Raw genomic sequence first — 21,664 nt, forward strand, 5'->3', positions numbered from 1 at the left:
AAACTGATCCCCTGACCCCCTTTGTGTTGTGTTTATGCGTGAAAGGTGAACTCCTCTTGGCATATTATCAAAATGTCCTGAATAAGGGTCCTTTTCCCTTTCTGTTGCAGACAGCTCAGCAGAAGAAGCAGGCCTCCAGATTGGAGATATTGTGATGGCTGTCAATGGAACAGACGTTAGCAGCATGCCACACTCCGAGGCTGCAAATTTGGCAAGAAAAGGTAATGATACCAATGCAGTTAACTGCTTTGCTGTGGTGTTTTGTTTTGGGGTTTTTTTGTCAGGTTTTTTGAACCAAGATTTGTCAGTTTTTACAAACAAAAACCATAAACTTAGATAGTGGAAATAAATAGGAGGCAACATTTTTTAAATAAATTGTACATAACATAGCAGTCCCGCCCCCAACACTTGAATCTCAAAGAATTTTTGTGTCCTCCTATGAATGTCCAAGGATTTTTACACACACACTTGCTCCTGCTCAAAAGTCCGTTGCAAGTATGGACAGGGGAGAAATTAAATTCAGTTTGTATTTAAAAGAAAAACTTCCAAAATCGCACTTTCCAAAACAATATATGAACCAAAACATAACCATCTCTTGAAATCCACACTCCTCGAAATTTTGCAGCACAGTTTTCCAGCCAAGCAATGTCTTCAAACAGGCATATATTACTAAGGCATGGGGTTCATGGAAACAGTGAAAATAACTTATGTATTAGAATAGGGAAAATTGTTTTGCAGAAATGCGTATATTAGGCAAAATTGCATACAAACATGTGTATATTAGGAGAAATTCGCACTAAAATGCTGATAAATTTTCACGAGGCCTAAAATATATATCAAAAACTGATGTGGAAATGGGGAGAGAACTGAAGACTGGAAAAATGAGAAGCACAAAATTGACAGGTCTGCCTGTCACTAATTGAAGGTGTATGGGAGCATTTTGTGCAACTATTAATCAATTCCTTGGTTCAGAAACTATTCAGTCCTTGCCTTGCCCAATTTTGTCTGGTCACATTTGGCTATATAGATTTAAAAAATCCACTTTCTAGGAGCCTAACATCCTTCTGTTCGCCAAACTCACTACCAAAGAGCCAGCACTCTTCAGGAGCTACAATCAGACTTTTATCTCCATGAGCTGGAGAGTGACAGGGTTGGTGATGAAAGCAGAACTTGACATTTTTATTCCTGCTCACATGTAGTAGGCTTTACACAAGTTCAGAATGCCCAAAATGGGCTATTGTGTTATCCAAGATGAAAATGTTTCTGTTGAGACACATGTGAAGGAGCTTTGGGCAGGCTGTTCTCCTACCTGCATGTGCAAAAGAAACTCTGGCCTAGGGATTATTTTCCTTCATGAGTTCTTGCAATAATTGCAAGGGGGAAAGCAGGAGCAAACTAAAGAGAGGCCAGAGGAAACAGATTGACATTTCTGATGTAAGTGTGTTTGAAAGTGCCACAGATTCAATTTTAAAAAAGAAAAAAAATTCTTTCAAAGGAGAGCCTACCTATGAATTTTATCACTCAGCTGCATTGGAAAAGCTGACTTTGACAGTGAGGGCAAGTTACTTTGGACATGCGGAGACTGATGGAGCAATAAGGTGACAGTGATCCGAGAGGAAAGCCTTGGTTGGATAAAAGACCCTCATTTTCTCTTTGTGCCAGCTACTAATATTGTTATCTGCTCATAGTATCACTTAAGTCTAGGCCAAAATGTCAGGTGGAAAGAGCACATTTAGCAATATTGCTTTTGGGTCCCATGCCTCAAAGACAGATGGGTCCTGACAGTGGCCTTCAAGACATCAATCTACTATTTATCTCTGGTGTTTCTTCAGGAGGAAAATTCATAGCTGGCTCAATGAACACGTTAGACCTGTCTGTGTATAAGAGAACCAACATTCAGGTGCAACTAATATGTTACTTGATGAGGAGAGTGTTTTATACCGGGGAAACAAAATGCCACTTAAATTAATTTTGAATTATTTCCCTGGAATATCAAATTAAAATCAAACCGTACCCTTTAGTGCATGTCAGTTACTTCCACCATATACTGAATTCCACCATGCTATGAATTTGACAAAGATCAATAAAGGTTTAATAATGAAAAATGATTTCACAAGTGACTGACAAATTTACCTTGACACACATACCAAATTCTTTAATTATAGGAGTGCAATTCACACACTTGCATTGAAAAGAATGGCAGTCATTTACCACATCTATCTCTATTTACTAAGGAGTGCTTTTTAAAAAAATATTGTCAGGATGCCCCCTCGCATCAACCAGGCTGATTAATATCCAAACACCCTTGTGAAAACAGGGGGTTATTGGTTAGTTTTCATTTTATTATGTATTTTGTGTTCTCATTTTGTATTTTGTATTGGATAAAAGGCGGTATACAAATTTAGTAAGTAATAATAATATGGAAGAGTTTTGCCCACCTCCCTGCTTCATAGACTTGGCTTTAATTTACCTTGTAATAGACCACAATATAATCAAATATTTCAGGTCCAGATATCTTGACATTGTTGGTTGGCTCTGATATCAGTCGTTGTCCCAACACCCCTCGCCCAACATGTCGAGGATATCTGCACAAACGAACCCAGTCAGGAATCCTGAAGGGCTGGAGGAAGAGATGGTTTGTGCTAAAGCACGATGGCTGCCTCTACTATTACAAACACAAAAAGGTAAGGCATGTGTATAATTATTTCGTTTGTCCGTTGAGGGAGCACGCTGGTAGTGGGTCTGTCCAAATTAAGTACAGCTGTACCTTGAAAATCAAACGGAATCTGTTCAGGAAGTCTGTTCGACTTCCGAAAAGTTTGGAAACCAAGGCACAGCTTCCTATTGGTTTCCAATTGTGCAGGCATGCCGGAAACAATAGCGGAAGCCGCGCCAGATGTTCGGCTTCAAAAAAAATGTTCAAAAACTGGAACACTCACTTCTGGTTTTCAATTGTTCAGGAGCCAGAATGTTTGACTCCCAAGGCGTTCTGGAGCCAAGGTACGACTGTAGTGGGCAGGCCATACCCATAGCTGTCAACCTTCCCTTTTTTTGCGGGAAATTCCCTTATTTCAGCATCATTTCCCGCTGCTATCCTGGATTTTTAGATATCCCGTAGACTGTCCCTAGGACAGGTGAGGCTGCTGATCCCTTATTTTCAAATCTGAAAGTTGACAGCTATGGCCATACCCTACTCTGTTTTTGAGAGCGCTCTCTTTCTCTCTCTCTTACACACACACACACACCATTCGTTGGACTTCCGGGAGAGTGTAATGTTAGTCTACGTTTTCAGTTTGTTCCAGTTCACCAGACTCTGGAGCAATCTAGTCCAGGCCATACACAAACCTCTAGAGACTAGCTGCCGAGGCAGCTGGGGATATTTTGTCATACCTAATGCGTCTTTTGGTCACCATCCTTTGTGCAAAAAGTACATCTGGAACAAATTGCCCTTGTCAGAGGTTGAAACAGATCAGTTACAGAGGGCTTCCCCCTCCTTGCATCCATCCCTCTGTCTTGTCCCTGCCCACCCCCTTTTTCCTCTCCTCCCTGCCTTCTCTCCCTCTGAGCTCCCACCCCACACATGAAATAGGCCAAGGACCATTTGAAGAAAGCTTGAGGATAGCAGGTCCCCTACGCCTGATTCAAAGGCTCTAATCTCAGAGGGTCAAAATGAATCCTATCTTCAAATAGACATCAGATGAAAATGGAAAGGAATCATCCAAGTCTGAGGCCTGTTCCTCTTCCTTCTTGCAATCTGAGGAATAAATTTAGAGTACACCCTTATTTTATTTTTAATCTACTGGGTGTTTGTATAATTATTGATTGCTTTCCAAACTTGATTTAATTGGCTTAAAGCAAGTTACGTTTTGAAGACTGTTGCTGGGAGACACATCTTATTACATAACTTCCCCCCTAAAATAAGCAGTAACTGTACAGGTAACATTGCATAGACATTTACATTCAGTTGTTTTCTGTTTATTTTCTTTATTCATATAAATAATAAATTCAACAATGTTAGAAATTAATTCACTTTGCGCACTGAGAACCCATCTTGTACTGAGTCCCTCGAAGAGCCAGTGTTAATTTCAAACCATATCCAGCAGGTGGAGAACTTTGATCAGAGATCTTTTTGAAAGTACTGGGAAAAGTCAATGTGTGGGTCCTCAAATGAGATTTTATCAGACCTGAGTGCATTTTAGCTCCCTAAACCATCTACTATCATGAAATAAAAGGTCAGTGTAACTGGGAAGAGCTGAAGTGCAGTGGCAGATCATCTACTTTGTCAATGGTCCAGCATCTTCAAGTTGAGCTGGAAAAGATTCTTGTCTGAAACCTTGGATAGCCATTTGTAGATGGACCAGTACTTTCACTCAGTATATGGCAGCTTCCTATGTTCCGAATTGAATCTGGATTCTCAAGATAGACCCAGAATATTACCTCTTCTGCGTGTGAATGGGTGTGCATATATGTTTGACAACATGATTTACCCCCTCCTTTTTTTTTTTGCATACAATGCTAAGTTGTTAACAGGGCGATTGTGTGTCACTTAATCTAAATAGTAAGTTAAATGTTAGGAGCTAACTTCTTCACTTAGTCTAGAAAAGTGGTCTTAAACAGGTGGGCCACAACCCACTTCTGGATTACCACCTGACCTAAGGTGGGTCACAATAACAGCCAGGAGTGTCAGCTTGGCCTCACAGCTGTGGGCACCCAGGGCCATGGGCCCTGACACCCAAATTTAGCCTATTTGGCCGTGGCACCAAAATTTGTGGGTGCCCACCCCCTTCATGGGGAATTTTGTGGGTGCTCGGGGCCCCAGGGAGTTGTCAGCTGTGATAACAGCAGTACCACCAGGCAAATATATGGCAAAAAGTTAATAAAAGGGTTGAGGACCCACCATATGGGAAACCTCTGCAGAGGATTGCAGTGCCTGGAGACAGGCAGTCAGGTTTATCCACAGCAGTGGCCAGAGGAGGAATGACCGCTGGGAGGCTTGCAGAGAAGAAATGCCATGGTGCATCCAGACACCTTCATCTGCCCCACCTGCAATGTCTCTCCCATATCAGTCTTTACAGCCACAGCAGGCGCTGTAACTCTCCAATGGTTTGACTTCAGCACCACCCCAAGGTACACGCTTCCAGTGTCTCCCGAGACAGATGGATGCCAACACAACACACAGGTCCTGAGTTTGACAAGGTTGAAGTCAACCCCTCCAAAGAGTGTGAGATATGATCCATCACCTACAAAACATCTACTTTATATATGTGGTAGTGCTTAAGGAAACTTGGTAGTTAATCATAGTTTCCCAATATGTACAAATGAGGAACTGGGACGAATGGCTTCCAAACAAACTAAGATTTGGAATAAAACTTTACTCCGCTAAAACACTCCATTCCATTCCCACTCCTAACATGCTTTTTATAGTTACAGATAGGTAGCCGTGTTGGTCTGTCATAGTCAAAACAAAAAAATTCCTTCCAGTAGCACCTTAAAGACCAACTAAGTTAGTTCTTGGTATGAGCTTTCGTGTGCATGCACACTTCTTCAGATACACTGAAACAGAAATGAAATGAAATGCTTTTCTATATCCCCATCAGTCATTCAGCACTTTATGAGTCATCATCAATAGTCCTCATTGGTCAATTTAGAGAGTCTACCCTCTTAAGTCCCCCTTCCCCAATATTTACTGTAATTTTACTCTTTACTATTGGGTTCAAATGGGTTATTGAATATATATTTATTTGATATAAGTTTTTTATTTTAAAGTTATTGTGTCTTTTTATATTGGATCAGATTGTTACTATTAACATTTGATGTTTTATTATTATTTTATGTGTGTTGGAAGCTGCCCAGAGTGGCTGGGGCAACCCAGCCAGATGGGCATGGTATAAATAAAACATTATTATTATTATTATTATTATTATTATTATTATTATTATTATTACTTTTCTACAACCCAACCCTACTGATACCTTCCCTCTTGTGTGAGGTTTGATATTTTGGATACATAAGCAATGACACTCATGTCTGAGTGGAAACGGAGGGGATGATAAGGCCTTTTTATCATTAAAATGCTCTATACTAACCAATTTTTTTGCTTCTAGAGAGATTTGTTTGCATTTGCAAGTGCTTATTTAAGATCTGAATATGTATTTTGACTTTTTTTTTTAATGAAAGAGGCTTAGCCTCAGGAGCTGTAGCTCCTGCTTCCTCTGCCTGCTCAAGGACCCACAGATGTTGCAGAGACAGGAAGTGGAAGGAGAGACAGCTCCCTAGAGAAGCATTGTTTACCACCAAGGAGAGGACTGGGACAAGTCCCGACATCCTCTGTGGGGAAAATGGTGCTATCAGCATCTATTTCTCTTGGGGAGAAGGCCATTCCAGTAGCTTCATTTCCAACCAGGGATGCTGGGACTCCGAGGATCTTTCTTATTGGTTAAGGTTGGTGTGCAAGGAAGTTGGAACATCTGCTGTCACCTTCAGTACTAACAGCTCCCCACCTCTCTTTGCGGGCACTTGGAAGGAAAGGCATCAGCGGGAGTTCACATGTGCAAGGTGACCCAAGTTTTGCTCACCTTGCAAATGCAAGCAGATGTTCAAACAGGGGTGCTCCCATTTGCAAATCCCCTCCCTTTTAAAAAAATAGGTTGTCACCTCTCTGTGCTATTCTGATTCCGATGTCACACAATATGAGAAAGGATCAGCAGATGGAAGTCATTTTTAATTTCTTGTTTTATAAGTTTTACAATCGTTCACATCACTGGGAGCACAAATGATGTTAGTTATAAGAATTGTGTTGTTTCATATATTGCTATTGTCTGTTTGTCAATTTATAGTTTATTTGATTTTATGTTTGTTGGTTGGTTTGCTTTCCAGGGATAAATGTATCTATTTTAAAAACAGTAAAGATATATTTAAAAGAGAGAGAGAGAGGAAGGAGCAGCAGCAAATAGTCGCGTTGCTCAAAACTGTATAAGATTTCTCACCAGCTTACCGGCAGACATTTCCTCCCAAAGGTAGATGCATAAAACTCTGTTTAAGAACCACACTCTGCATTACAGTAGGTGCACAAGCTTAGTGCCTTCAGGAAGCCCCAAGGCAAAGAGCTTGTGCAACTGCGTAGCAAAGGACAGCAAGAAAGACAGGGAAAGACCGTGTACTTCCTCACCACAGCAGCGGGTCACTCAGACAATCTAGGTCAACAGAACCTAGTCTTATAAACTATTAATAGATGGCTTAGCCTGATTATCACCAGAGGGCGTTGGTTATCTGAAGATGTGTATTGCCTGGGCTATCTTATTATCTCAGTCTCTTCTTCTCTAAGCCAGGTAAACCTAATCCCGCAAGTGTGGGTTGTGCGTACACAAGCAAGCTTCCCTTCTGTACATACACGTACGCCACTTGCCAGATTGACTTCCACATGTCCAACGGCTACTACATACATGGCTCCCCTGGCCAGATGCCAGGGGAATTGTTTTATTTTGGGGATCTTGCATTCCATACCAAGTAGATGTTTGCCAGCCTTGGGAGAAGAAAAGGAATCAAGGCTTGGAGAGGAATTGGACCCATCCCCTAAACTAATTTGGTTGTGTAAGAGCTGAGAGCTTCCTAAGTAGCAGTTGTAAAGGAGTTGGCCAGTTTGGGCAACTAGCCGTCCATAGGCTTTTTAAGCCAGTGATGGGGAAGCTGTGGCCTTCCAAATATCATTGGATTCCAGCTCCGAGACCCTCCAATTGCAAGGGATGATGGGAGTTGGAGATCAACAACATATGGTGGGATAAAGGTTCCACATCTCTCTACTTTAAGCATTATTGCATGGTCTGTTTTGGCCAAGGGGGACAATATAGGTTGAAGACCATTCAGATAGATAAGCATCAGTACATCATCTAAATTGACACCCTGCAAGTCAGATTGAATATGAACAATTTTGCTTTTGCAACATAGATGCCAAACGCATCATAACAAGTACAAGATCACTCTATCTCTGCATGGAGCCAGCACAGATTCACTTTTTGGACAGCTTTGCAAGTAATGGCAGCTGAGAGATACAATATATTCACTGTGATAATTGGCATAGCATTAGCCATAGTCCTTCTAAAACACTGTGTCACAATTGACCAGCTTCAGAAAGCATCCAGCACAACCTGTACTCTGAGCAATCTCTCTTGCCTGGAAGCCGCCAGCCCATTTCAGACATAATGCTAAACCATAGTTTATGCTTAAAGGTAAAGGTAAAGGGACCCCTGAACATTAGGTCCAGTCATGACCGACTCTGGGGTTGCAGCGCTCATCTCGCTTTATTGGCCAAGGGAGCCGGTGTACAGCTTCCAGGTCATGTGGCCAGAATGACTAAGCTGCTTCTGGCAAACCAGAGCAGCGCACGGAAACGCCGTTTACCTTCGCGCCGGAGCGGTACCTATTTATCTACTTGCACTTTGACTTGCTTTCGAACTGCTAGGTTGGCAGGAGCTGGGACCGAGCAATGGGAGCTCACCCTGTCGCGGAGATTCGAACCACCGACCTTCTGATCGGCAAGCTCTAGGCTCTGTGGTTTAACCCACAGCGCCACCCGCGTCCCTTAGTTTATGCTTAGTTGTGAGAAAATACAACCATGAGCCTTTCCTTATATTATTGCCTTCCTCCTCCCCTTCTTCTGTCCTTCATGCTTAGAAGGAGGGCAGGAACAGGACAGTGCTCTCTCTCCTGTGCTCTCTATCAGTTGGTATTCAGACGAATACTGATACTGAAGGAAATAAATAGCCATCGGGACTATATGTCCTTACAGAATCATTGAATCAAAGATCTGTACAGTTGGAAGGGATCAAGAAGTCTCATCTAGTCCAACCCCCTGCAATGCAGATATCATTTGCCCAGTGTGGGAATCGAACCCATGACCCTGAAATTGGTCTCCTGCTCTACCAACTGAGCTAAAGTTGGACTATAAAAAATAATTTGGGGTATTAATTTTCCCATACACATTTCACCTGTTGTTGCCTCCACCCCCCTATGATTGAACCAAATAACGGTTGCAAGGTGAAAAGAGAGGGAGAAAAAAAATCTTTGAAATTATCTTAATTTCCAACATTGCATCCGGAGCCCAGTTTATATAAAATACATTTTCAGCTCCCTGGGTCTGGGCCTTTCACATTGTCTCACTCCCTGATGGAACATCCAAGCCTGTCTTCTTTCAAGCCCACGTATTCACTGCTAAGTCTAAGTGGTTTATATAAAAGGCTTAACTATAAATAGATTTAGGTCTGAGCTATTCCTCCTAGAGGTACAATGTGCATTTGCTCTCCATTCTAACAGAGAGCTTTATCCTCCACAGGCAGAAAGTCGTCCCATTCTTTATAACCAGCCTGCAATCTGATTCCATTTGCAGAGCCTCTGTGAGGCCCATTGTGAGTGGATTGGTTTGCTAATTAAACACTATGGTTCTATCTAGGCTCTAATTCCACAAAAGCTTATGTCACAATAAATCTGTTGGTCTTTTAAGGTGCCGTGACACTCCCTTAGGCATGCTTTGTGTTTCCTCTTATTAGTCACTGATTAATTTTCTTTGCAGATGGAAAGAGCAATCTACAGGTTGCATGCTAGGGAGTTGCACGACCCTAGATTGGAGTTCCACTCCTGTTTCCAGCACAAAGTGGACTACCCAGTCTAGGCCCCTGTGGGTTGGAAGCTCACTACATTGTGAGCCACTGTACTGAGGAAATGGTTTGGGTACCACAAAGGAGTGGGGAGGGTAATGGTAAAGGTAAAGGACCCCTGGACGGTTAAGTCCAGTCAAAGGCGACTATGGGGTGCGGTGCTCAACTCACTTTCAGGCCAAGGGAGCCGACGTTTGTCCACAAACAGCTTTCCGGGTCATGTAGCCAGCATGACCAAACCGCTTCTGGTGCAACGGAACACCGTGACGGAAGCCAGAGCACACAGAAACACCATTTACCTTCCCACCACAGTGGTACCTATTTATCAACTTCCACTAGTGTGCTTTCGAACTGCTAGGTTGGCAAGAGCTGGAACAGAGCAACGGGAGCTCACCCTATCATGGGGATTCAAACCGCTGACCTTCTGATCGGCAAGCCCAAGAGGCTCAGTGGTTTATACCACAGCGCCACCCACGTCCCGTGTGGGGAGTGTAGAAGCAATGTGACTCACACCCTCCCGAGACACACCCCTCACCAACCCTGCCTTGCACCCTGCTTGAGTTTCTTTGCCCTGAACTCTAATAATGGCTCTGGATGGAGGATAGAAGGGGAAGTGTGGCTGTGGACTCAGGTGAATTTTGTCTCTGGACATGCCCACCATTGACATTTCGCCCCCGGGGTTCTACCTAGAAGGGAATGTTACTCTCAGTCTGAAAAAGGTTCCCCCACCCCTCATCTATAGCAGAGGCACCACCTTGGGCCAAAGATTGTGGGGGGCTCAGTGGCCCAGTGTGCATGTGGTGGTGAAAGGAGGTACATTGTTGGTAGGAGGCCTTGCTCAGTGCCATGCAACTTCAATGTCCATGGCTCCTCTTCTCTCACGCTCAGGAGGAGCCTGCCTTTGATGCTTGGCCATGCTCAGCTTGGCTAAGGAATATTGAGGGGGGGCTGGCAACACCACTGCCCCCTAGAGTTGGCGCACCTGATCTATAGGAAGCTGTTGGGAGTGGTGATTAGAAGATTCACAACATGGTGTCACCAGTGGGCTGATGATACCTAGCTCTGGTTCTCTGTTACAGCTGAATTGAGTATGGTGGGGCAAGTCCTAAGCTCGTGCCTAAACAGGGTGGTGGGCTAGATGGCGGCCTATAAGCCCAATCTTTAGATGGAAGATCTGTGGGCGAGTGATTCCTGGGTGTACGTGCCTCTTCTGGGCTGGGTTGCAATCTCTCTGAAAGAATAGATGCACAGTCTAGGGGTACTCCTTGATACATCTTTATCTGTGGTGACCTTAGTGGCTAAGAGTCCCATAACATTGGCTGCTATGCCATTATAGCTTCAGGGAATCATTCATTGGTAACCTTGGGATTGGACTATTGTAATGTGACACCCTACAACTCCCATCATTCCTGACCATTTGAATATGCTGTCTGGGGCTGATGGGAGCTAGAGTCCCCATCAATGGTCCAAACAGTGCTAGTGATTCTGCATACAAAATGGGACAGTGGGTCTTATTTGAGATTAATTATGCCACACTAAAAGGATCTGACCTTGTTTATGTAGTCTTAGACAAGCAGAAAATGCTTATGCTTCTCTCTAATGGCTCATTTGCATTTTTGAATATTTTGCAACTCTTGTGTTGCACAGCTGGACTGGGGGAGGCCTGGAATGGATCTGCATTTCTGCTTTTTCTCTGGCCAGATTCCTCCACCTCTGCCATCACCACCACCATAATATATGCAGAGTTTACAACAGATGGTGGATGAGAGCAGACAATATAATGTTGTAATGACTCAGATATGAGAAATCATCATGTCTCAAGTAAAGCAGACCTTGTGCTTTTTTTCTTTCCGTTTTTTACAGAGCACAGTCCTCTATTTGGTGGGCTGTCCTGTCCAATATTAGGAATCATCAAAGGGGAGCTTGTACAGCAGACTAACAGAGTCTGTGACTGCATAACACCTGGTCATAGTCTTTGTTGTCATGCTGCTATACAGATTTAATTACAGTTATTATTTCTACATTTATATCTATAGATATAAATTAGCATGTGCTTCTTTTCTGCAGATCGGTACCATCTTTTATTGTGTATTTGTGATGCATTTCCTTATTTTTTGCAATACAAGCCCTTCGCTGAAATTTAGGGAGGGCCTGCTTTGACAAAATTTGTTTGCTCTTACGATCAACAATCTGGTGTGAAAAGTAGATTGTGCTGAGACTGTTCCTGTTTCAGATGGTAAGATTGTCAGTGATGCGTCACAACAGAAGTAAGAAAAAATGAGTGTAGTAAGAAAATAGTCCAGTAAATGCAGGGTTGAAACTGAGTCTAAGAGGTCTGGGGTATAAGTTGGACAGACTCATTGCGTAGATTTGGCGAGCTATTTCCTTTCATCAGCCTGTTCCACTGGCTTGGTTCAGGTATAGAACAAAGCCATGGTTTGTTTGAACCTAAGACTGCCCACAAACTGTGGTTGACAAATATTGATTTAGAATTGCAATTGGAACCTGGTTTGAAAAACCACCATTTTACAAGCTGATCTGCACACTACTCTTTGCTGTTGTGCCTGAATTCAAGCACCATTGACCAACCACAGTTAAAGTCATTACTGCACCGTAAGAGGCTGCTGTGCTGGGGAGATGGAAGTGAATTTATGGAGCTGAGCCTTGAGCAAATGGGAAACAAAAGCTGACAAGTAGCTTAAGATTGTTGTTTGCCTGCTGTGCACATGGAAGCTAAAACCATGGAGTAGGTTCTTTAGTTCATTAAACATTAGGAAGAACTTCCTGGCAGTAAGAGCTGTTCGACAGTGGAATTTGCTGCCAAGGTGTGTGGTGGAGTCTCCTTCTTTGGAGGTCTTTAAGCAGAGGCTTGACAACCATATGTCAGGAGTGCTCTGATGGTGTTTCCTGCTTGGCAGGGGGTTGGACTCGATGGCCCTTGTGGTCTCTTCCAACTCTATGATTCTATGATTCTAGTATGCTTAGCACAAACCATGCGTTCCGTTTTGCATTACATCTGAACTCATCCACAGTCTCTTTAGGGAGTGATCTAAACTGGTGTTGGCAGTCAGCACAAAGGTTAGGGCACACAGCATTCCCATTGGGAAATTCTGGGAATGAGGTTGCATCAGGAAACAAAATGCATAGTTCATCAAGGGAGGAGCTTAATAGATCATACTTGCAAAGGAAAGTATGACCTAATTTTCACAGCAATTGCTATGTAAGTATTTTAGGCATGTAGTGATCACATGCTCTGAGAAGAGTCCTCTCAGAGTTAAAAGCAGAAGAGCACAAAGGTAGTCTTTCCTTTTGCTGCAGTGTTTTACTTTTTCTGAAATATTGAAGTTGGTCAAAATGAAAACCACAGCCGCTGGAAATTTAGAGTAGGCTGTACAATAGGAAGTGTTAGAGGGTTGGTTCACTGCAAGCAAAGGGCTAAGACATTTTGCTGCCTGAGGCAAAGGACCAGATGGTGCAGTCCATGTACGGAAGCCAACTGGACTGGAGGGTGAATGGTACATCGACAGGACAGTGTCCTTCGCCACACTTGAGGGCAGTAAGCTAGCTTGGGAGAAGCTCTGTCCTCCAACACTTTGTCGCCACTGCCCCTCTTCCCCTACTATCTGCTACCTGGGGCAACTACCTCACTGTGCCTAAGGATAGGGCCAACTCTGTGAAAGCCCAAAATGATTCCCCTAAAAAAAACACAACTAAGTCCAGCATCATAGGAAAAGAACAGGACTAGAATGTGATCCTCTTGTAAAACATATCCAAAGCATGCAAGTCTTTTCTCTTCTTTATCTCACATTCGGGGGAGGTTAATGCATATGTTTCCTTCTAAGTAGAGCAAAAGGGATTGGGACAGCTGCAGTGAATCCCCTTGACTTTAAAGAGAAGGCATGATTATCCTCAGGGTCCCTCCCAACTCTACAATTCTATGATTCTATGGAATCAGCTTCTTTGGGGGAAATCCCATAGTACCTGGCTTTACTATGCAATCTTTGCTTTTTAGATGAGAAGCAATTTGTGGAATTAAAGGGGATGTTTAGCAAAAACACCACCACCATGTCTCTTAAGCCCCCCACGGCTTTTCTCAAAATCTTTTTTTTTCTTCTTCTTGTCTTCATTTCAGGATGAAGGAAAGTGCAGACCATTAGAAGTCACAAAGTTAGAAGGTGCTGAAATTGGTGTGGACAGTACCCTGGGCAAGCCCTTTGTATTTAAGTGCATTCCTCAGACTGGAAACAGGATTTTTTACTTCTGTGCCACATCAAACCAAGAGATGAAGAGGTACACAATCCACTCACTACATTCCTTTCTATGTTTTCTTTCTTGCTAGTTCTGCAAAATGGATTTGCTTATTAAGGTCAATTGCATAAGCAGCAGGAGAGAAAACATTTGCACTGAGATTTAATTAGGGTTACCACATATACAATTCTCCCCTCCCCCATCAGCATTCTGTCAGTAACTTGCATAATATGTTATTTTATTTTGCATTCCTCTGGTTTTTTTGTTGTTCTTTAGCATAATCATTTAAGAAAAGCAGTCCTGGATGGACCAGACCAAAGGCCTCTCTGATACAACATTATCCATTTATTTATTGCATTTATATCCATCTTTCCTCCATGGGGCTTGAGCTGATGTACAGTTCATCCTCACAACAATTCTCTGAAGTAGAGGTTAGACTGCAAGTGAGTGACTGGCCCAAGGTCACCCAGCGGCCTTCATGGCCAAGTGAAGATTAGAACCCTGGTCTCCCAGGTCCTAGTCCAACACTCTAACCACTTCACCACACTGGCTCCCTGCTTGCTTCCAACCAGCTTCCTGTGGGAAATCAGCAAGCAGGGTATGAGGTCAACAGCCTTCACTCACTGTGATTTCCCCAGCAACTGTATTCAGCCTGCTTTCAAGATTTCCATTTGCGCATTCTCTGCATATTCTATACATACATAATTCCTTCTCCTACTAGGAGACACCAATACTATTTTGGATATAGGTGGCTATGTGCATATTTGTCCTCCGACAGCAGAGGAAAAGAAGTATGGCAATGGTGGAGATGAGGAACATTTGCAAAATGTTTCTTCATACCTGTATGAGGAATGCTGTGAGGGTGTTAGCACCTGTTTTTGTGAGGTACAGACTCCTGCATGTGTTTGAAATTGGCCCTGCCAATTATTTTATCACACAGGCCTGTGTAAGTGAGTAGCTATCTACCATTTTCCCTAAAGGGCCACAATGTTGCACTATTCCTGTCAAGCAAACCTATTCTCATCTATGGTTTTTTTTCCCTCCATAGGTGGCTGGAGGCCATGGAGAAAGCTGTGCATCCCGTTCATCAGGTAATCCTTGCCAGAGCCTTTGTTTCTGTTTGTGCATGTCCATTTCTAATTTACAGACTTTACATGCTGAGGGTGACCTTAATTTGTGCATAGACTCACCAAAGTCTACGAGAGAGTACTTGACAAGGGATTAAGTCCCCCTTCTGGTCTCTCACATATGCCAATCCTAGGGCACATGCTGAGTGAGTACTTTATCTTCGTGGCCCTCAGCTCTTGGCAGTCATTCATGGGGCAGGCGGAACCAACTTCAAGTGTTCTGCATGCTATTTGCAAACCAACAGGTGAGCTGCTGTGTGAAGCTGCCCTGCACTCTGGGATCTCTCTGTAATAGTTCTTTCTTAGCCATAGCAACAGCTTTGCTAAGCCATTCTTGAAAACAGAAACATTAACTCTGGTAGGGTATCCAGATTTTCAACTCCAAGCAACCCTTAACAAAGGCCCAGAATTCCTCAATAGAAAGAATATGCTTAAGAAGGTCTAAATCAGGGACAAGAAACCTCCAGCCCTCCAGAGGCAATCCCCATCATCCCTAACCATGATGGTTCAACATCATCTGAAGGGCTACCCTGGTCTAAATGCTGCCAAAAATACTACATATATACAAGAATATTAAAGCAGTCAGAACTATGCAGGATGTAAAAATAAGTCAAACATTGCTAAGACCAGGGGTGAAAGGTTTCTTCGGATAATGTGGTTTTAGACCATTTCAGCCTTTTAGCAATTTTCTCCTGCTTGGGAAACCCATTATTTTTTATAGATTACTACTTTGCTGCTACGCTCTGGTTAAGACATCATTTTGTTTTCTTTTTCATTTCCTTTCACATGAACAGATGCAAATACAATCACCTAACAGGTCTCATTAGTAATTTTTGCTTACAGTTTATGGTTTCTCCCTTTTAAAAAAAATGTAACGGAATAAGCGAATGCTAAATTACAATCCTCTTTAGTCTGACAAGCCACCCAGAGGGTTGTTTGGTTTTTTAGGCAAAATAACAAGAACTCCCTTTTGCAATGGACAGTGGTTCTCTTTATTGCAAACTCAATGGTGCCACACACTGAAGTGTTGGTGCTATGTCATCCTAATGAGACTGAGAGTAAAGCATCTATTCCGCATATGTGCCGAGCATCCTTTCAGTCATCTCTTTGCACTTTGCCACCGTACATCCCAGAAGGTTCACTGGCAAGGGATGGCGGGGCATGCACTTAACAGTATTTCCTGAAGTTAGCTCATCTCCTCCTCTGCAGGCTGATCAAGGCTCCAGAGGAAATAATGCAATTTAAAGGGAAATAGATCATCAACATTGTATGGCTTCTCTCCAAGGACTTCAAATGAGCAAAGACATAGGCTGCTTACCAATTTTGCTGATAAACAAGCACATTTGCTTTAGACCACCGAGGCTCAACTCTTGAGCTTCCATCTGATGTGAAAATGAGGAGAAATGACCTGGTTTGCAGCTCGATGCTTTTCACATAGCCACACATTTGTTTGTACATGAGACCGTGGCAACCTGATTTAATTCTCAAGAGTTTTGTTATTGTTTTTAGGCCTGTTCCGCATGGATATATGCACACCTTCCACTCTAGGTAGCAACAGGGGAATCTTTGAAAGATGTCAGGAGATAAACAATCACAATAGATCAAGCGATGGCCTTCATTCAAGCTGTTCTCTAAGTTGTACAACCTTCCAATTTCATATAAATGTCAGTAGGAGCCGTTGTTCAGTAACCTCTGCTGTGTGAGCAGACTTCCACTCATGCAAATGATGTTACATCTCCTCCTCCTCCTTTTCCTTGCAAACTCTCAGCCCTCTGGAGTGGATTTCAGGTGTGAAGCAGACAAAAGCAGGAAGAAGTGCAAGCAGAAGGTCATTCTGCTGATTGATGGGCACCAGTTGGATTGTCCTCTGTTTTTCTAAGAATCTTTAGAATTGCTTGTTTGCACACTCTGCTTCAGACAATGTTTAAGCATCTAGTGAACTATTTAATTTATTATCTGGACTGAGTAGATTTTATTAGCCTCAGGAACAAGTACCTCTAGCAAAGCAGTTGTCTGAGTAGTCCCATCACAGACAAGAACCACAACTTAATGTAACGCTGCTCAACCCTACCTAGAGCTGAGTTGTGTCATGGCAAGGCATTCTGATAAGACTTCATTAGGGACAGCTCAAGAGTTTTGTGGCAACTTCAAGACTAAAAAAGCTCATTAAAGGCTAAGCTTCCACAGACTAGGGCAGGGGTGGGACCCATGTGGCCTTCCAGTTGTGGCAGGACTACAGCTACCATCATTCCTGACCATTAGACATGTTGGCTGGGGCTCATGGGAACTGGAGTCCCACAATATCTGGACTGCTTGCAGGCTCCCCATCTCTGAATTGGAGTCTGTTCCATCAGATGCTGCATATGCTATATGTGATCATGTATTTGTTTGTGCCACAAGATACTTAATACGTTTTGCTACAGCTGACTAACATGGCCATTCCATCTAGAAGCTAACTTCAAAGCAAGCTTCAAGCTTTGCAAACGCTAACATCTGAAAACAGCTTCTAATGTTAGATTCCAACTGCATGCCTTTCAGACCCATATATTAAGATGAATGTCAGATGAATGTCAGTGTAATTAAAGAATGGGTTCATTTCACTGCTTCAAGCATGCATTCTTTATTCTCATCCCCACCAGATGTATTTGGCCAGATACGTTGCTTAGCAAATCGTCATTTGACATATCACATGCTACATTTGAAGGCATGAGACTTGAGAAATGTGCTGATTAACGTGATATCCAAAATCACCGTGAAGCTAATAACCAAAATGAAAAATGAACATTAAAATGGGCACAGTATGGATTTATAGAATGCTGACAGCAGGAAATCAGAATTTAACAGGCCAGAGTATGCATGCGCCTTATGGATTGTTGAGAGATCTGCCCGTTTCACAATACAGTGGTACCTCGAGTTAAGAACTTAATTCATTCTGGAGGTCCGTTCTTAACCTGAAACTGTTCTTAAACTGAGGTACCACTTTAACTAAATGGGGCCTCCCGCTGCCGCCGTGCGATTTCTGTTCTCATCCTGAAGCAAAGTTCTTAACCCGAGGTACTATTTCTGGGTTAGCGGAGTCTGTAACCTGAAGTGTCTGTAACCCGAGGTACCACTGTATAGACTGGACAAATTACAAGCTGACATCTTAACTTTCTAAATTCTTGTGGCTTTAAATATGCTTGGACATGTTTGTGTGCATTGAGCTCATTTAACAACAGTAAAAGTGATCTCTTTACTAACTCCAATGTGCAGAACCACGTCTGGGTAGATGTCACCATGCACAACACAAGCCTTCCACCACTTGCCATCAAAAACCCGGAGTGCCTGGGACTTCTTCACCAATTGGACAAGAACAAGGACATGTGGGTTCAACATTACTGCATTCTGAAAGATGGCTGCTTGTATTTTTATGCCAGCATACGCTCTACCCATGCCCTTGGTAGGTGCTCACCTTTCCTCCTCCTTTTTTGAAACCAAGTAGGTTTTTTCCCTATACATAATACGAAAATGCCAATAATGTAAAACAGGAAGCTTCAGTGTGGTGTAACCGTTAGAGGGTTGGACTATGACCTGGGAGACCAGGGTTCAAATCTCCACTCAGCCATGAAGTCGATGGGGTGACCTATGCTTTGCTAGGTCTACTTTCAGTATTCCTTTATTACATTGTTGGTGCTTTGGCCTGGCATTCCAGGGGTCCTGATTCTTACAGTGACTTTTCAAGATACAATCACTTTATTTCGTTGTGACACTGTGCATCCTCTGCAACACAGAAATATTTGAGAAAATGTCAATAAACAGCTGACGGGCAGAGCTAGAGTTCTTGGGAGTCGGTCAAGGAAGTGTAGTGGACCTGATGTGATCTGGAGAACCTTGCTCAGGAAAAGCACCTGATCTGTTAGGTTTATGAATGCGGGAACCTGTGACCCATTTAGCCTCATACCGGCAGTGATTTCCTCTGGGTCTCAAAAGAGATGACTTTCCCAGCCTGATTCCTGGGTTTCTTCTTCTTTTTGCTGGAGACTCTGGGGCCATCTGTGTGCATAGTGTGTCCTCTACGTTTTGCCTATTGTCCCTCTTTATTTTTCTAGGTGGGATTTACCTGCAGGGATACACTGTGAGTGAACAGGCCCTTGGTTCCAGGAGGTCCGTGATTGAAGTGAAGCCACCTTCGGAGGAGTTTAAAACCTTCTACTTATGTGCAGAAAGTGTGACCGAAAACAAACGGTAGATGATGTGCTCCTCTTTCCTCTGAAATTGTTTCTCTAGCCCATTTCTATCTGTCTTTTCACTACCTTTCCGTAGTTGTAGACAATGAGTGAAGTAGAGAGTTTTGAGGCTTCTGAGTAATTGTCTGGGTGGTTGACTACCTTTAAGTAGAACTGAAGTTTTCTATGAACAATTATGGTTCGAATAGGGACATTATTACTGTGTTTCTTTTAAAGATGCATTGAAGGAGAGGTTCAGTGGGAAAGCTTGGTTGGAAGGAAACTCAAACACCTCTGGAATAAGAAAAAATGAAAATAAGTACAACTGACACATTAAGGACATATTTATTGTGGCATTTCTAAAATGTGCACACAAAGGGGGGGGTAAATGTAAATAGTGGACTTGAAAAAGCTATGAAATGCATTGTGTTATTTCTGTACAAAGCTCAAATATATACAATATATAAACAGAACAACAAAACGGAATTTAATAGCATCTTTCTACCTTTGCTATGTTAATTTATCACCTCTAGTGGAAGAGAAACTTGAGTCTTAAACCAATACAGTCAAATCTGCTGATAAATTCTAATTCCACCATTTCACAAGAGAGTCTTCCTTTAAAGCTGTGTGTGTGTGTTGGAGAATGGTGACTTTAAGGCTACATAAGAGAGTAGAAGGAAATGAGTTGTGCCTTCTTAAAATCTTAAAATCCTAATGAGACGTCCATAGATATTTAAAGATATCCATACACGACAATTTCATCACAGTAACTGAGGAAACAGCGTCACTGTGGAAGTGATCTATGCTAAGGGGAATGGTCCTTCAAACTTTTGATGCATCACATATAGGGAAGTAAGAATGTATCATTTTCCATTCCCTCCTGTATTCATCACATACAGCATGGTTTCTATTCTACTAGAGTCAGTGGCAGAACTTCATGCTTCGACACGGGGGGTGGGGGTGGAGAGCAGGTGGGGGCGGGGCTGGTGCACCACCCACAGGGGCATGGCACCCAGCGTGGGTGAGGGGCAGCGACGATGGCACCCCACCGGGATTGCGCTGCCAGGGGCGGTGCACTCCCCCCACACTCCTCTTCCTCCGCCAGTGACTAGAGTTTGTCTTCCACCAGAAACCTTTTCGATGAAATGAACAGGGGAATAATGTAATGAGAATGTAATTTATATGGCAACATTATGCAATTTACGCAGTTTGCACAATTAATTACGTAAAGTGCATTGTCATTATGTTTTCGTCAGAATTTCCCACATCCTTAATCACAGACCCACAGAAAGAGCAGGACTTATCCTGTCTTGGTTTAAGCCACATTTTGTATATTACTTTCCAGGACTTGGTACAATGCAGACATTCCAGTTATCCATCACATGTCAAAATATTCAAACCACAATCTCAGTCAGTTAGTTATCCATTTTATTCTGAATCCCACAATGCTTTCCATGCCTGGCTTAAAACTAGATCAAAGAATAAGTATTTGCAGGAGGAAATGTAGGAGTCCCCCCCCCAAAAAAACCCCATAATTGTTGTGTTGAAAACTAGAGCTACCGTCCATTCCTCCTAAATAATTCTTTTTACAAAAACTTTGCCATGCTTCCAGTCCCTGCTACTTTTGGCAGCGCATTTGCTGTGATATGATTGTTCATCTGCCATATTGATGCAAACTCAAGCAGTCTTGAGCTTGCTGTTATCCAAACACCATTCATTTAGTGACCAGCTCTGCCTATTCCTTTCTTCCAGATGGATCACGGCACTGAAAGCCTCAGTCAGTAAGTGGTTGCCATTAAACCAGGCCATTCAAGACTTCATGAACCGACCATTGGAGGAGACCAAGATGTGAAGGGGAATCTAATACAGTCTTCTGTGCTGGGCTTCAGAACAAGTGTGTACCTGCTACCAGCAAATGATAATTTAGTAACATTTGACCATCACATCTCTCATAACTTACAAGCTGCACAATTTTGTAAGCAATTAGTAAATAAACAAAAAGCCCTTCGTGTGGATATTCCCCCATTTGTTTTGTGTCTTTTTTTTTTTAACTGCACCTACTACTCAGGAGGAGCTACAATTAGACTCATGCAATGTGTTGTTATGATCTTATTTTCAGTGTGGAAAACATCATTCTCTAAGGGTTGGGGGGGTGCATGTTTGCTCCTGAGAATTGTTGTCCTGTGCTTTTACAGGCGTTAAACTCAAATATTCCTGAATAATATTTTTCCCATTTTCCTCTGGAGTTTCAAGCACATTTGCAAGCTAATGCTAATGGACAACTGCAGTTATAAATAGCAGCATATAATTTGATGTGCAGACATTTCAGTTGACTTAATTATAGGTATCTATTGTCACTATAACACACTGATGATGTTTTTCACAGCGGTGAATTGGTATTTTTCTCCCCAGATGTCCCTCTATGTTCTTGTTC

At 42.6% G+C, this 21,664-nt stretch overlaps 1 protein-coding gene across 1 annotated transcript in view; it reads left to right on the forward strand.

Annotated features, from left to right (window-relative positions):
- The window catches only part of LOC310688227 (uncharacterized protein), a 40,790-nt gene extending 19,543 nt beyond the window's left edge, over positions 1–21,247 (forward strand). Inside the window, exons 6-12 of the mRNA XM_083464380.1 lie at positions 111–221; positions 2,506–2,684; positions 13,783–13,940; positions 14,947–14,989; positions 18,278–18,464; positions 19,114–19,249; positions 20,983–21,247. Coding sequence (XP_083320506.1) covers positions 111–221; positions 2,506–2,684; positions 13,783–13,940; positions 14,947–14,989; positions 18,278–18,464; positions 19,114–19,249; positions 20,983–21,082 — 914 coding nt within the window. The 3' untranslated portion in view covers positions 21,083–21,247. The remainder of the gene's footprint in view (positions 1–110; positions 222–2,505; positions 2,685–13,782; positions 13,941–14,946; positions 14,990–18,277; positions 18,465–19,113; positions 19,250–20,982) is intronic.
- Positions 21,248–21,664: the final 417 nt, after the last annotated feature.

Source organism: Podarcis liolepis (assembly GCF_965112155.1).
Source record: "Podarcis liolepis genome assembly, chromosome: 11".
In the NCBI taxonomy this organism is placed as follows: domain Eukaryota; kingdom Metazoa; phylum Chordata; class Lepidosauria; order Squamata; family Lacertidae; genus Podarcis; species Podarcis liolepis.